We start from the raw sequence: 17,503 nt of genomic DNA on the forward strand, positions 1-17,503 counted from the left end.
TGAAGGAAAAAATTTATTTTTATCAAGTTGACATTTCACACAATCTGCAATGAATGTGTTGAACAAAACCCGTCTAAAATGTGATAGATCATCACAAGGACGTTGGTAATGCCATCCACGTTAAAGAAAATCATACAAATGAGTAAATGAACGAAACATTCAACGAATCTAAAGTGAGGTTACGTCCGAAAGTATCGTAACTTGAAGATGATCTATATTTGTGTTTCACCGCCTTCGTGATCAACTCAGAAGTGTCTGAATCAGTAACAGTAATCAGAGTTCGACATAGCGGTTGAGTCATTTAGACTAAACGGACTAAACTGGCCATTTAGAGAGCAACATATGGAAAACGTATAGTGTCAAAATCGACATTATAAGAAAAGAATTCTGTCAATTTTGACACTCTATGTCGCCCATACGTCGCTCTCTAATGGCCAGAAAGGATACATTTATATTTTTCAAGAGGATTTTTATTTTTGTTAAGAATGGCAAGGTCACGTGATTTTTTTGGATCTTTAAAACACCGAAAATATACCAAAAAATGTTTCTAACAACAGTTCCTTCCTTCAAAAATTATATTTTGATAAATGTAGATGTAGATCGTTTGTCATTTTCAATCCTTTGTATTGTGAGATATGAGACGTCTCTTTTCGAACCTTTGAGACTTTTATTTTTACTCGGGAGAAGTTGATTAACGATTCAGAAACGCAACGCCTACCTAGTTACCTACTTACATAACTATTTCACGCCATGGGTGCGCATTCTATTCCGAAACATACCGCATAGCGGGTCGTTTTGACGCTCAGTTTTTGACATTTTTTATATGACGTTAGCGTTATTTTGTCCAACTGTCAGTTTATAATATTTAAATTTTTTGGCGGACTTATGACGTGAATTGCGTAGATACCAATCCTATCCATTAATACGCCGAATTGACGATTTAGAAGGATATTTCTCTAAATTCCTTTTTAAACTTTTTAAATATCAGGTCTTTTGAAATGCAAAACAATAATTGCGTGCCTCAAATATTTTACTTTTAAAAGTTAGGCATTGTAGGTCCGAGTTACAATCTACACCAATATTGGTGTTGGTTGCTTTAGCCTCGGCTTTAGCACCTAACGCTGCCTCAAAGTCGGTGCGCCTTTGTTCACTGAAGTCACAATTTCCTAAAATTTTATATGGAAGCAGCACACTCAAGGACTCATCAGGGACGACAGTACTATGTCAGCATCCATCCTTATAAATTTAACTTCATCGATGGTTACGCTTAAATTTGTCAGCATTTACCAACTGCAAATAACCGAAGCGGTTGAATTTCGTCCCAGTCTGCAATCCCCACACAGTAGGGTTCCCATTCGTCCTCTTTCTAGAATCTTGAGGACATGTTCTCTGTTTTCGTCTCGTTGTTCTTTTTTACGAAAAATTCTTTATTCTTCAAGTAAATTTGATAAATTTAATCAAGTAAAAAGAAAACTATTTATTTACCCCCCTTGCCTTTGAATCATTAGGTTGCATGGGTCCAGAAACAAAGAAATTTATTGACAAGTTGGGATCGTTGATGAAGAGAGCATCAGGGGAGCCACGTTCCAAAGATTATCTGTTGCAGAAAATTTCTATTGCTATACAAAGAGGCAATGCGGCATGTATTCTTGGAACTTTAGGAAGTAATAGAGCGGATGATTTTTATTTATTGTAATATTTGTTGATTGAAAAGATCGTTTTTTTACTGACTGCGCCGTATGCGAGCAGTCTTTTTTTTCGCTTTGAATAAATAAATATTTAAGTAAAATTTATAAAAAAAAAGTAAAAAGAAGCCCTTAGTCAGGTAATAATCGATATCTGTTATCACTGACAAGGAAACCGCATGCATGGTGTGGTGGCGTTATTTATGACATCAAGGTGCAAAGTACACGGAATTTTTTTTTTGAGGGTTGTAGCTGTGCAGAATTATTTTACAAGACAGCTGAATATTATGTTCCGCATATATGTACATTTTACATACTGACCACACTAAGTGCAGCTAAGATGTACATTGTACTACTATGTTAACAATTGTACTTGTCCCGAATTTGTACAGTGTAGCAGTACATTTTTCGTGGTAGTTGAACATTACTATTGTACTGTTGAAACGTATTATTGTCTATTGAGCTATAATATGGACAAGATAGATGAGAATGATGCCGTGCTCAGCTGAATATAAATGCATTTTAGTTGTTAGTCTATACTGCTACGTTACACATCTGTACTTGTCCCGCTCCAAAAAAAATGTTCAGCTGTGCTGAAAATAATTTTTTTGGGTGTACTTTATTAGGCTCTAGATGTGTAATTATGACACGAGGCAACCGCAACAGGCACTGAGATACATACAGAGTTTTATGCCACAAAGGCATAAAGTTTGCAAATTTCGCATATTATGATGCCGAGTAGCATAAACTACATAATAGTTGCACAAAGTACCAAAGTCTATGGGTACAATCGTTCTAATTCTGTGTACGAAATTCACCTGTAGTCCTATTTTTTGAATGTGAAGGCGAACTCTTTTGTCCACTTTTTAGACGCTGAAACTGGAAACCTACATACGCGGGCCGTATCACAGAAATCTGACAAAATTGGTCACGATCAACTCCATTCGAAAAGTATACCTTTACAAATTCCATTAACAAAATAGTCATTCCATTTACCGTCCAGGCATACGGTGTCAAATGGTCTATATGATATCAGGAACTACAGACAGATGTTTTTCACAGCATGATAGAAGAAGAAAAAGATTTGTTCTTGTCATTTTAAACTGTTTATTTTGAAATAGCACTCATTAAAATAAATCCATAATTTTATAATTTTTTTTTTGTTTGTTTTTTAATAAAATACATTTTACAATCATAATTTGCTTTATCAGTTTCTTCATCTTCATCTTCTTTTTTCTAAATCTTATTTAACAATGCGAAAATTTATTGTGAATTATCTATAGTTTTTTGTTGTTGTTTCATTTAGGTATTTGTAATTAATTTGAATTTTTCCCTTTATATTTATACTTTTCTTGGTTGTTGGATTTTTGATGCTTTGTTTGTTTGCAGGAAGAGGGGACATAGCAATTTCTAAATACATTTATACGTTTTTTTGTGTTTTTACTTTAGAAGTTTTACTTTTCTAAATTTGTTTTTCTTTTAATTCGAAAAGCAAAGTTTTGTTGAATTTTTTTCTCTTTTTTCTTATTAATTTGAATATTTACTTAGATCTTAAATTTTTTTAATTTTTTTTTTGTTTTGTTTTAATCAGCATAGAAAGCTTTTCCTTACTTTTCAATACCATGTCCACTTTTAAACCTTCCAATAAAAAAATTCCTTTCTTCAAAAATGAGAAAAAAATGTACGTCTACCGACGCGACATCCACGAACGTTCTGCGACAGAATTTTTCCTTGGACATCACCAAATGTCCTCAAATCTCTCTCCAAATTTTACAAAAGTCTACCTAATTTTACATTTGAGTTGAAAATTTGCGGTGAAAATTTTAGGAAAATCGGTGAAATTTGATGAATTCAAGGAAATTGAATTTCACCAAAAAGTAAGCCCTAGGAAAGAGATGGTAAAGAACAAGAATTTGCAGGTGAAACAAAAAAGGAAAGTTGCTTTTCAACGTACTTTTTTAAACCGACCAAAGGCATCTTTCACTTTTATCCCCGAGTTGTACACCGTACTTTTCACAACTCAAAGAAACTAAAAGTTTAACACACCGGACGAAACAAGCTACTTTCATATTGACGTCGTTTTGTGTTGTGAATTACGATGATTCCCATTCGCAGAAAACTCTTTTTTCCTTTCGAATAGTCACAATTTTTTTATCGAAAGATTTTTCATTACGAACCTTTTCGTGTGTTCAATCATGGCCTGTGTCTTCGACTTGACTATTGCATATTGTTAAATTCTCGTTGCAAACTTAAAATTGCGATAAAAGTGGACAAATGTAGTTGAAATATGAAAGTGTACAACATGGGTAGGTACTTTAATGAAATCAATTGGGCAAAACAAAGTGAGATCGCCGAGGTACCTCAAAACAAATTAAGGAAAATGACGACCATGATTATCCGCGGCATTACAAATTTGATTATTTGATTCAATTACCCTGTTAAGTCAGGTTTTGACGTCACCAGTAATTTTCATACAATTGTGAAGTCAGTTTGGGTTTCAGGTCAATTCTTCGCAGATTTGTTTTTAATTTTCATGACGCCATCGTTCAAACTTCACCAAAAGTTAACTTTATACTGTTGCAGTAAAGATGCTACGGAGCCAAGGAACAGTAGCTGACTACAGTCATCTTCTACACGGAAATTGTATGAAAGGGGATTTGTGATAATAAACAACGACACCAAATGAAACTGTTTGACAGTTTGTCTCTTAAAATGAAAATGTTCTCCCGGCTTTTTTTGTGACGGAAGTCATGGAACAGTTTTAGTTTTTGGACTGATCGTAAGACCTGTTTCCCTTCCGTCCATAATATGTCCAGAATTCTACATAATTCCATTTGCCCATCAAGCGGAGCAGTCTTGCACGTCATCGATAGCTAAAACTAATTTCTAATTAGCAAAATTTACACCGACTTTTTCTTGTTAAAAAATCTACAAAAATCTCAAATTTATCCTCAATTTCGAACATCTAATTGAATAAGTAATCGTTGTACTAATAAAAAACTTACTTAGCTACCCTAAATTAGCTGCAGGGCGAAGTTGCTCATATTCAAAAATGCTTTTCTCAGAAACAGCACAATTAAGACACTTCTTGAACCGAGAGACAGATCAACTTGTAGACACAAATTTTCGTCAAGTCATAGAAAAACGCCGAAATTCTCTCGTCCTTTTTAAACCAAATTATGAACTAAGGTTTGGCCGTTCCTTATTTTATCCTCTTTTTTAATGTTAAAATAGACGGATGGGATGTACGAAGATTGGCGTTCAATTGAAGATGAAAATCAACAACATTTTAAAAATGCATTAGAAGAAAGGCCAGGCCTGACATCACCGGATCAAAATGCAATTCCGAATCGCTCTTTTGTATGAAACCAATTCATCTAGCAATTTTTATCAATTGGTTTCCTATTGGCTTTACAGAGCTCTTGGAAAGATTCTTCAGAATTTCCAATTGAAATTAAAGCTAACATTTCGGCTTAACATGACCGCAAAAAAGGTGATGTTCGCTACATATCTGACAATTAAAGTCGATAGTTTGGTGTGATGTTGAAATTTAACATATTTTCCTTAATCTGCTCGCAAAACGATAGAAACTTAACGTTCCGTATCGGCAAGATTAGCTCGTCATTATAATTATTATTAAATCTCCCATTCATAGGGTATCGTCTAGTGCTTGATACAAAATCTATTACTTCAATGGTTTTAACGTAAGAGCTCACAAGAGTCCAAATGGTTGTTTTCGTCATCGTCGCTGTCGATAAATAGATGGCATTAGCCGTCCGAATTAAATGTGTTGCTGTTTTAAAACATAATTTTTAAATAAATTATACAAATTGTTTGTTTTTCCATATTTATAGGTACCTTATATAACAAATATTAATCTAAAAAGCCACCGGCAAAAGCACTAAGCACTGTCATTTCAAAATATTGGACTCTTTCAAAAGAAAAGAAAAATTTTAAAAAAGAAATTTGTTTCCCTAATCATAATATATTATAAATCCTCTCTCTCTCTCTCTCTCTTTCTTTCGCTCTCTATCTATCTCTCTGCTGGCATTAATGCAACTTATTCGCAATTTTAATTTAATTTTTAAGTTTTTGTTTTCTTTTGCAAAAAAAAATTCTCAATTTTTTTTTGTTTCTTTTGATTGATATTTCCTTAAGACCATTAATCCATCAAAGACGAAATGCTATTTAGTACTTCCATTATATAGACTCATCTCTATAAACAAAAAATTTCCCATATGATTTTCCAGGTGCCAGACCAAAAAAAACAAGGAAAATTTTATCCAAAAAATTTTCGTTCCTAAACTAGAACAAACGAGCTCTTCGCTTGATGTCGTTTCGACGCCATTGCGGCATTCGATAAAATTCGGATCTGGTACACTGTAGAATCGCCTCGAATTCGACGTCAGACAGATGACGCTAAACGAAATAAATGCAACGAAAATCAAATTTGCTTCCTTTGGTGATATAAATGTGTGTAAACATTACCTCCAAATTACAACGATCTACGTCAGCTGGTAGACGATAATTGGTTATAAGTAGTAAATGGTATGGATAAATTTTGGCTGGTTCATGGACAAGCATTGAATGGGCCATATTTGGTAGACTACGACGAATGAGACCGGCTTGTGGATAATGATAAGACATTACGCCGGAATATGTGCTTGATGCTGGCAAGTCGGCCATCTAGAAAGGAAAATGTTTTGTTGTAATTAGTCTGCTTGTAATTCAGGGACCGATTTTCTACGTTTCGCACAATTTCCAGTTCACCTCAAGACTCCCTAATTTGAACCCGATAAGATTTCAGCGAGGGGACCGCACTGAATTTGCAACTCTTTTTGCAACTCTTTTTCCTCGTGCAACTCTCTTGCAACTCTTTTTTTCTGCGTGCAACTCTTTTGCAACTCTTTATTTTTGCGTGCAACTCTTTCGCAACTCTTAACTCTTTTTTTCCGCGTGCAACTCTTTTGCGACTCTTTTCAGTGCGGTCCCCCTCGGTTTTCAGGTTCACATTGAGCCTGACGTAAGAATCTGTACCTGGAACTGATCTTAAGATAACAAACCTAAAAAAATTGTGGGTTCAGGGGTAATCAGGTTCAAGCTGAACCTTCCCTGATTTAAATCAGGCTTTCTCATATCAGGTTAGGTTCGTCACACGCTCTACCGGAGACTTATTTTCTTAAAGCATTAAAAAGTATGAAAAGTATGAACCCCGTTTAGTTACACCACAATTTGTAACCTGCAACTCTCATAGTGTCATAACACATGGCTCCTTGTGAAATTATCAAAGATTTGTAAATTGTGAAGATTTTCCTATTCTTACCAGTAACAGTTTGAATAAAGTTACATCTTAATAGATGCACTGTTTCCATACTGTTAACGTAGTAATCAACAGACCATAACGGTCAACTCTAGAATCTAGATCCCAGAATGAATTGAATCTTAAATACAAAATTCCAGCCCCACCCACACATCAACAACTAAACTTTACACTGTGCATATTAATGAGATATTATTGATTGAGTTTAAAAACATTTCTTACCAGTGCTTGTCGATCGCCTTCAGTTATCGAATCCACGGACACTGTAATTAAACATTGACACAAAAAATGACTTATCAGTAACACGACATAAAAGTCTGGATATGAAATTGAACTAACCATCTGATTTTCCGCAACTGAACTCTGTGCTGTGAGTTTTATCACCAAGGCCTCCAAATGAAAAATCCTATTCGCGGGAAAAAGTGGAACAATATTTATACCGAGGAAGACAAAATAAACAAACGAAAATCTCAATTTCAATAACTAAAATCCAAACAGAAACTATTAAATGGCACACAACGACATAACATGCAAATATTGTTAGTGGCAATGATGAGCATAATGTTTACATTTGAATATTTTGCAATCTTTTCCTTGATTGCGTTCCCATTCGTGAAGTGAAAATGTTACAAGTGAAATGGTACAACACGCACGAAATTATCGTTTTAAATACAACAACCCGATCACACTTCACATCAAAAAAGATAATCAATTTTGCTGAAGCTTTTGAAGCAAGCATACAGATTTTGAAAATAAAAATAAAATTAAAATTCAGATTATGCTGCAAACGAGTTCCTAATTGTAAATCATGGTTGTATTCACTCTCTGTGATGAATGATACCTCTCTAGCCGGAACAAATTTATTTATTTTCATTTAAAAAAACCAACTCACAACTGGATCATAGTGAAACGTTTGTACTGAGAACAGTCGGTATTGAAGCATGCCATACCAACTGAAACGGATTAAAGTGCAGACGGATTGGATGGTAATGATTTGAGGAGTCGGTTGTCTTTTAAGAATGATCCTGAAAATTTTATTTCCATTTCCAGATTAAATTCGAATTTAGAACAACAACAAAAGAAATTGTCTGGCCAATGTACAATTACAGATGTAAGCAGATTCGGAAGTCCACAATTTTTCTATATTGATGTCGACCGAATTATATTATTGTTTCTACATGGAAACTAGAAATCAATGCATCATTGCTCTAAGGGTGAGCCTACATTCAAATGGTTACTACTGCAGAATGAAATGCACACGTTACCATTGTGTTTTACTCTATACCATTTAATGTGCAACAAGCGAGGCAGCAACATGTGTCAATATATGATTCGTCCTTTTCTATTCTCTTCCTAAAATCTATATAAAGGACTATCAGGACTGAGAGGATTTTTGTAGGCAAATAAGGGAAAGGTTTCTATTCGAACGGGTTTAATGTTCGTGCGGTTTGATTGGGCAGTAACAATGAAAATGTTATATCTAATACGCGGGAGCTTCTGAAGTTTTCATTGTAATTTTGATTGTACTTGTTAACCATTGGTAATCTGATTAGTGGAATATGGCACATATACAAGAAGCCTAGTAATGCACCGTAACAATTCAAAATTCAATCTTTTGTCTGATCTATGGATTAAAAACAAAACTTTCACTTAGGATCTGACTAAACTACCGTGCCAAAAAAGAATGAAAAGATAACAAGCAACGATAACGGAAAATTGTGAAAGCAAAAGGATTTTTTCTTCAATTTACAGAAAATGTTCAACAAAAAAAAAACAGAGACACTAAAAAGCTTACAGGTGCTCCGGTACGAGCGGAACCAGTCGTTGTAGCAGAGCTGAAGGTATGCGAGCGCGGTGCCAAGCCGTATCCAGGTTTTGGTACCTGTCGTAAAGCACTCACCACTAAATTTTGTACAATTCGAAATGTAACAAATATCCAAAAAGGAGAGGTTTAGCATGCACAAATGTACAACGAATTTTTTGAATGGTGGTGTGTGCGTGTTAATAAGTGCGCCAGTGGATTATTATTATTATTATTTTCCGTATGTTACAAAGCATAATTATTAACCGACAACAAACCAAATGTTCCATGTAACAAGCAGCGGGTATAGAAATTTTCGGAATATTAAATATTTTATTTGTATATTAACGTTGAATGTCGAGGTTGAACGGATGGAATTGAATAAAAAAAATGAAATGATAAAAGATGAAAAACGAAAAAAAACGTAAGAGGATTCTTTTGAAAAACAATTGGCCAATTTCTCAGCGTAGCCCATTTTAGTGATTTTTTCGAAATTCAAGAACTTTCGGAATAAATCCTCAAGTTTCCTTAAAATTCCTGAAACTCTTCAAAATTCCTAAAAACTCCAAAAAATTTTATGAATTGTGAAGAATTTTAAGGATTGTGAAAATTAATTCTTGAAAATTCTTTGAATTTCAATAATTTTTAAGAAATTCGTGATAATTTTCCGAAATTTATGAAAATTGATTAACTGAATTTACTGAAATTCACCGAAACTATATCTTGCGCAGAATCTCAGTTAGTTCCGGGAATTTTCAGTAAATTTTGGCATATTCAGCAAATTGAATTGAATCTAATTGATTTCCCATAATAGATCCAGCTTATTGGGACCTGACCTGGTGTTTCTCAGGAAAGGTATTTTCAGTACACACAATTATTGCCACATGAGATGAGATACATTGGATGTCCATGGATGCATCAGAAGATGTCCATGGATGCATCAGAAGATGTCCATGGATGCATCAGAAGATGTCCATGGATGCATCAGAAGATGTCCATGGATGCATCATAAGATGTCCATGGATGCATCAGAAGATGTCCATGGATGCATCAGAAGATGTCCATGACATCAACAACAAATTTCTTTCTCTAACAGCGTTAATTAACGAATAGAGCGAAATGAGTGAGAGTTGACATGCGCAACCTGGGAACAAATTCCATCTGGTCTAGAAAGTATGTCCGACATTGACCGACCTGTTTTCTTCAAAAGAACCCTCCAAAAGAGTTTTGTGTTTCAAAAATTATAACAAAAATATGACTAAAACAGCATACGAGGTTAACTATTTTGGATACCACTAAACGTTTTTAGTATTTAGCCCACAAAGCGTTTTGTTCCAATCTAATTGAATTTTTATTTGTTTGTTGTTCATTTACGCTGAGAAAACTTACAGAACTGTACCCATTACGATATCCAATGGATGATGGTAGTGTCGATGTCTTAAAACCATAGCCTGGTTTCGGCGGGGATCGATATGAATGTATTGCTGTTTTATTCATGTACAGAAATAAAGAGAAAAGAAAAACAAAAAAATTTGAACCAAACAAAATAAGAAATAAAAACAAAAGAAAGAAGGGAAAGTGATCGAGATCCGTCCCTTACCGTTATAACTCGGTGCATTACCAATCGATCTGCCGACCGATCCTCGGTAGCTGGTTGACCGTTCGAAAACCTCGTCCTCGTAAAATGGCTTTTGATGATCCAAATGTCGTGACGGTGACGCACCGATCGGTGATTCGTACCGCAAACGGTACACTGGCTCCTTCGAAGCGGATGGTGTTCGTGATGCATTTCTTGGATCAATGTTGTGCTGCTTCCATTTGCGATTCTTTGCATGCTCCTTTAAATCTTTCAAAATCACAGCGCCCATGCTCGAATTAATTTTGCTCAATTCCTCCTCCTCTTTCCGCAACAGTTGTCTGTGAACAAAAAACGGGCATTTGTTAAGAATGGAAATTTTCTTTTGGATTCGGCAATGGTATCAACACATACTCTTGCTTTGTTTCGCCATTTTTCTTCGCTTCAATCCACTTCGTCCTCATCGTCCGACACTGGAACACCCTTATTACGAATCCGAATATCGTCTACCGACGCTCAGGATCTGTGTACGGATACGGCGGTGCCGGAAAATCGTCTCGTTCGATCTTTGGCTTTTCACCCCGGCAGCGGTTCTTAGCGCCCGGAAAGTGAGACAATTCGATCGGTTCTTCGTTATTCATTGCCGGACTTTTAGGTCGTGGCGTTTCGGTACGAATGCTGTCCACCAAAACTTTCATAGCACTTTTGTTGCGCGAATGCGGTCTCGACGGTGGACGACTGGAATTGCCGCCACTTTGCACTACTGCTGAAGCCATCGCAGCCGGCCGATGAAAGTGGGGCGACACCGGCGTTTTATCATAGGGATCAATTGGTTTCTTCAGATAGTGCGGTTCGTCAGTTAGATAGCTGTAGGTGTAGATCCGTGATATGTCGTCGTAACCGTATCCTTGGCGACCATACTCACGAAGTACGAGACCAGGACTGACAGTGCGATACTGAAACGGGAAAAAAATTTAATTTAATTTTAGAATTTTGACTGTAAGGGGTGTTGCTTCTGCTGCATCTCGTGTACAAAAAGTAGCGGTCATGGTCAATTAAAATAGCTCACGAAATTGGGGGAGATTGGAAAATTGTTAGACGTATGAATGGCAGGACAAAAGGGGTCAGACTGGAGACCATTTTTAGACGAAATGTTTAACGGATAAAGTCAAGAGGCCTTAAGGGATCAGTATTTGGCTTATTTTCACAATCCTTGATTCCGTATTTCACGTTTTGTCTACTTGGTATGTACACGAGTGCAAGTCTATAGACAATACTTGTTGGTGTTAGTTCAAGTCAAAAGGTTTGCATCGGCTCTTTTGGACCAATGACACATACAACAGCTGTACTCTCATCGGTATACTTGGGCCATTCATGACAATACAAAATGAACAAAATTCAAACACAAAATAAAACTACTAACCTTTCTACTCGAATATGGACTGTAATTGAAGGAGGAGCGGAATTGCTTGCCATTGTCAATTAGTTGTACGTACGTGTCGTCATCCAGATTTCAATGCTTGTGATGATGAATCGCATGCAGTGAATCAGCTATCAGGTTAGGCCTGATCGACATTATGTGAAGTCAAATGGACTGACCACTTGACTTGACATTTTAGCGCAGTGTCACCAGTCGTACTGCTGATGATTACGAAGTACGGTTATTTCTCCACTTTATCTAAAGTTGACAAGCGTAGGCAACAATTCAGCTATCAAATTAAGGTGCTGGAACACAAATATAATAATTCGTCACTCTGCAAGTTTGACAAGATCTTGATTTTGATTAAGAGTTCCCCATCTACGGGATTGGTTGGTCATCCAAAGAGGAGGCAGACTTTAGCAGACCGAGTAAATGCCTGTGGTAACTAATATACGTCAGTAAGTCGATTGACTAAGACTCACGGATATTCCATTATAAACAGCATTTGTGATTACAATTGGCAATTCCTGAATTGCTTCTGCTGCAATGCCAGTCAACTATTTAAAAAAAAAATTTTCAAAATCATCAACACAAGCAGTATAGTACTGCCTGTTTTTAAGCAATGGGATAAACGATAGGTTATTTGCTGCACAGCCAAACTGGATGCTATACCCATTTTAAATGAGATAATCGTTCGTCATCACTATGTATAACCGTCTACTTGCATCAAAATCTCTCAATTAATCGCATTTCTGTAAGTTTTTTTTCGCATGTTGTAATTGCACTCAAGGTTATTCGGCTAAAAAAGCTTGTATATGAGGTAGCGTCCGTTCGTTTAATGAGAATGACAGGGTAAAGTGCATTCTTCCGGCTCTTTTTCGCATTTTTTTCGAGAGGCGGATTTTTATGAACTCTACTGTACCGACACCGTTGGTAAAGAGTTCAGATTTTTTTTTGAATCGGAACGGTTATGAAGAGGTACCTTTCAACGAATTCTTCCAAGAAATTCTTCTTTTTGAAGTTGGTGATTCTGCGGATTTAGGCAGTAAGGGGTCATTCATAAATTACGTAACGCAACAGATCACTCATAATTCTCGAACGAATCTTACTACTGTAGGCTACATTTCGGCTTCTTGTATTGACAAATTACTCGAAGGTTAACAGTGAAGCCCGGAAAATGATTCAAAACTGCTACTCCATGGATTTGTTATGAACGCACTTCGGTGTAAAAGACTAGCACGCTTCTTCAATCCTCGTCTGGGTCAAGTAGCGCGACTCACTTCGTCTGTTTGCCATTTCAGACATGCACCTACGAAAATTGGCCAAAGAGCATCAAATGTTCAATGTGCTATCATGCAAGGGATTTATCGCAAGAAACTGGTGCTTTAAAAAATATTTCTTCGCCTGAACGTGACATCGATGAAAATTGTGCCGGCAATTTTATTATAGCAAATACAAACAACAAACGAAATAATTCTAATCGGTATCAATTGGGCAATACGGAACCAACAAATAACTGTGATTCAATACAAGAGCGACGTTTAAGGCAGCTACGACGACAGGCCGATTGGCAATGGTTGTCCGCTTGCATTGGTACGATGCTTTTTCATTTATCAATTCTACATCCGACTGATCTCATTTTCGTCCACCAGGCGTTGTTGAGAATAATTTTAGTGCAGTCGAAGCTTATTTATCGTGTGCGGTAATCCCGGGTCGTTCTTTAACCAACACCGAAGTTGCTCTATTGAATAGAAACTCAGCATTTGATGTTGGTCACACACTGATACACCTAGCGATTCGATTCCATCGTGAAGAGATGTTACCCATGCTACTGGCACAAATATCGGGATCCGGACCGGGAATCAAGAGGGTAAGTGTTTCGAGTCATTTGACAGTGCAACAGCAAATTAATTTCCCGTTCCAAAGGTTCCATCATACATCGCACCTGATATAGCATCAGACATTCGTCGGCATTTCTGTGCGTCGTTACGCATTCGAAATCATCGTTCAACTGTCGCTATATTAATGAGCACGCAACATTTTCGCTGCCCGCCGAAATCGAAGAACTGCCCATTTCGATACAGGAACAACTGCACGAGGAACTGTTCGATCGTGACGCTCAGGCGGAATTGGAAAGTTCACCGCCGGCATTGAACTGGTCGTTGGAAATAACGGCACGATTAGGATCACGATTGATGGTGTTGTGGAATAGAAGCGCTGGAGATTGTCTGCTTGATTCTGCGATGCAAGCAACGTGGGGCGTTTTCGATCGTGACAATGTACTGCGACGAGCGCTGTCAGACACATTGCATCAATGCGGTCATAGGTAAGTAGTAGCATAAAACATATCGCCCCGGCGCGGCGTTGCCCTTTACTAATTGAATCTGTAAATTAACTACAGCTTCTACAATCGCTGGAAAGAGTATGAAATGATTCAAGCTGCTCTGCTACACTTTACATTAGAAGAAACCCAATGGGAAGAAGATTGGTCCAGTCTACTATCACTAGCCAGCCAACCGGGTTCCTCTTTGGAACAATTGCACATCTTCGCACTAGCCCATATTCTACGCGGCCGATCATCGTCTATGGTGTTAAGTACGTGAAAAGTTTTCGTGGTGAAGACATCGGATACGCAAGATTTGAAGGTTTGACTGACATTTCCATTTGTTGCACTATCGTATCGTTAAAACACCGTTTACTTAGGAGTGTATTTACCTCTGTTGTGGGAACAAAGTTTCTGCATAAAGTCACCAATCGCTCTGGGCTATACACGTGGTCATTTTAGTGCCCTTGTGCCTACGGAACCATATTCCCGAATCGATGTGGCTCGCGTCCAATCCGAAGATGTTACGTTTTTACCGCTAATGGATTGTGAACATAAACTACTGCCAATTCATTTTCTGAACCAATCCGAGGTAAGAAGAGGAGGAGGACACGTTGCATGATGGTCAGAAGAAATATTTTAATTCCGAAATTATTTGTGATTCAGATGGGATGTGAAGAGGCGATCATGCGACAATGGTTAGATGTCTGTATGACAGAAGGCGGCTTATTGGTGGCACAACAAAAGCTCCACAAGCGTCCGTTGCTGGTAAGTTTTTGGTTATTGATTTCTATATTGAATTGGAGAAAAAATGTATCAATGTGGGTCGTGGGTAGGTTTACATTACCGGATTCTCTTTAAAATCCTTAAAGCGTGAGTGATGAAGTGGTTGTTGGTATAACGAACGACTTAATTCATTCTACGCCAAATTTAGATAGGGTCAATAGGGTTTACAATGTCGTTTAAAAACCAATTATGATCGAAGTGAGAAACTGTTTTATCGGCTACCACTAGTGACACTAAGACGATTGAGAAAGTAACGTCCAGGACATGTTGCTGCTGTTTCAATTGAAGTTTGTTCACTCTGTAAACAATGGATTCTTTTCCTACTTCGTCTAGGGTAGCGCGAAAGTCTAAAATTTGTTTTATTTTAAAAACTATTTTATTGTCTGCCCCACGCGAAAATTGACCATTACCAAGGTAGATATATATTGGGAAGGTAATGTCAAATATAACCGAATCAGATGCACAGTGGCACAAAAAAGTTCGATATGAACACCATCTCGTCCTTTCATTAGAAACAGAAAATTGGATAGAAACTCGGGCCATTTGATTTGATATAGACACAGCTGAATTTCACACAAAACCGGCAGAGCAAATTGTAAAAATGGAACGACAAGCAGATCTTTATGCTTATTTTCCTCTTACCAAAAAAGTACTCAGTGTGAGAGACAAAATTGATTTTTTTTTTCAATTTTTGCTTTGTTTATTTGACAGCTCACTGACGGCTCTCTCACGGAGTACTTTTTGTTGAGTGGAATGGAAACTATAAAGTAGAAAAAATGTGAAAAGATGTCAAGAAATTAAGAATATCCACTCTATAATACTTTAGCTACAGTGAACGACATCTCAAATGTCTCACTGTCATTTTTTTCAGAGAATGCCATTGTGAATTTGCAATGACACAATAAAATTCTCAGAAAAATTTGACAGTGAGACATTTGAGATGTCGTTCACTGTATTCGCAAGAATTATAACGAATACTCTCTTCTTCGCTATTCACACATTCTGAAGAAAATAGTATTTTCTCAAGGTCAAACAAAACGCTAGGGGAATGTCCAGAAACAGTGCCCAGTTTTAAATCTTTGATAACCTTGATAACTCGAGAACAACGCATTTCTTTTTGAAGTGACCTCGTTAAAGACTCTTTATACTACTTTGGCTCTGCGCACACAATGTTCGAATAGTCAAAGGTCAAAGTATTATAAAGTAGCGAATAAAACTTTCGCAATTAAAATCGGATGGATATGCGGGACCTACCACCCTTTAGAAAAATCATCATCTTAACAGTTTCTGATGAAGGGTTCGGAGTTCGGTTCTTTAAGAAGAAAAAAATCGTTGCAGCGGTTGTACGGTTCTTTCTGTCAAAAAGGTCGAGGGTCTTGGGATCGGTTCGGGTCAGTTCGGAAACCGAGGGACTATCTTAAAGGTTTTAAAATAATTCGAGCCATATGAGAAGGAACGTTAGTTCGTCCACTCTACATCTTGACGTTTGACCGGCTTTAACCGTTAAATATGGACTAAACGAAACTTATTTATTCCAGGTAGCGCAAATGCTTGAAGAATGGCTGAACCATTACCGAAGAATAGCGTAAGTTGCCCTAATTAATGTGAATTTCTTGCTCGTCTTTGTAAGTAATTGACGTTTTTCTTCTCTCTTTTTTCCCTATCTCGAATTTCAGCCAAGTTATGACAGCACCTTTTTCACGTACAGGAACAGGGACGGGAACGACCGGTTATTCCAGTGATGGAGATACCGACGAAGAATAATTCATTTTGTGATCAATTATTACTTAATTTTAATCATAGTTTTGTGCTCACTTACAAACGCATACAACAAAAGAACGAAAAGAAATTAGGAAGAGTAACACACACATACTTACCACACACACACACACATATATACACACCCACAGTCACATGTACAATCATTTAGTTCATCATCCTAGCAATTCTCGAATTTAATTAATTTTCAAGTTTAGTTAAAGCTATGTTTAAATTGATGGAAAAAGGAAATACGAACGAAAAAAATCAAATTTATATTTTCTCTGAATTTTATTACAATATTTTGCCTAGCAGACTAAATTAGCGTTGACTCTTTTGTTCTGCTCAAAGTGATCAACAAGATTGATTCTATTTATGAAATAAAATTTAGTTTTTCTCTCTCTCTTTTTCACTGTTGAATTTACAATAAATGACATTAGCACACACACGCCCATATGGGATGTACAAACTGGAAAGCTTCCAAAAATGTCAGCAGGTTTGATTTCCGCGAAAACACGGAAAGAGTACGGTATAATCATTGAACCTGTTTTCCAAATGAACTATTTTCTGGCGTTGCAAAATTTTTTGCTTCAGTTGTTTTGACACTCATTTTGCATAAGAGAGAACATTAGTCAGACGAGTACTCCTTACTGGGCTCTTCGTCAGGTGGACTCTTTTCGAAACCCAAACCTGACCTAAAAAAAATCAAAACCCGATACGAATTCAATTAAACCCGGGCCCGACAGATTCTAACATTTTTGGAAAAGATCCGTTGATCATGTGACTAATATGTCATTGGGTGCTCTCTTTTCTTTTCTAGTGAACAACATCACA

General features: G+C 36.8%; 2 protein-coding genes across 2 annotated transcripts; one reads left to right on the top strand and one right to left on the bottom strand.

The window, feature by feature from the left end:
- Positions 1-2,969: 2,969 nt before the first annotated feature.
- On the bottom strand, positions 2,970-10,846 carry LOC119068365 (actin-binding LIM protein 3-like). The gene is made up of 7 exons (XM_037171934.1): positions 10,797-10,846; positions 10,407-10,723; positions 10,196-10,290; positions 7,345-7,411; positions 7,228-7,268; positions 6,174-6,371; positions 2,970-6,104 (listed from the first exon to the last, which is right to left on the bottom strand). Exons 1-7 carry the CDS (start codon positions 10,844-10,846, stop codon positions 5,991-5,993), a joined length of 882 nt encoding a protein of 293 aa, XP_037027829.1. The 3' UTR covers positions 2,970-5,990.
- A 2,241-nt stretch (positions 10,847-13,087) lies between these two features.
- Positions 13,088-17,073, top strand: LOC119068242 (ubiquitin thioesterase trabid-like). Its single transcript, XM_037171769.1, is given in 10 exon segments — positions 13,088-13,395; positions 13,455-13,672; positions 13,729-13,792; positions 13,795-14,128; positions 14,204-14,367; positions 14,370-14,447; positions 14,506-14,717; positions 14,792-14,893; positions 16,450-16,496; positions 16,588-17,073. Coding segments are annotated over 10 exon segments (1,557 nt in total). The 5' UTR covers positions 13,088-13,145; the 3' UTR covers positions 16,676-17,073.
- The last annotated feature ends 430 nt before the right edge of the window (positions 17,074-17,503 follow it).

The sequence above is a fragment of the Bradysia coprophila genome (assembly GCF_014529535.1).
Source record: "Bradysia coprophila strain Holo2 chromosome X unlocalized genomic scaffold, BU_Bcop_v1 contig_173, whole genome shotgun sequence".
NCBI classification, from domain to species: Eukaryota; Metazoa; Arthropoda; class Insecta; order Diptera; family Sciaridae; genus Bradysia; species Bradysia coprophila.

What these genes read in the sequence shown, in the direction of transcription:
- LOC119068365 (XM_037171934.1), bottom strand. Translation starts at nt 10,846, where the DNA reads ATGAGGACGAAGTGGATTGAAGCGAAGAAAAATGGCGAAACAAAGCAA. An exon ending in AATGGCGAAACAAAGCAAGA is followed by an intron (nt 10,724 to 10,796) that starts GTATGTGTTGAT and finishes TTTTGTTCACAG; the next exon opens with ACAACTGTTGCGGAAAGAGG. An exon ending in CAGTTGCGGAAAATCAGATG is followed by an intron (nt 7,269 to 7,344) that starts GTTAGTTCAATT and finishes GTTTAATTACAG; the next exon opens with TGTCCGTGGATTCGATAACT.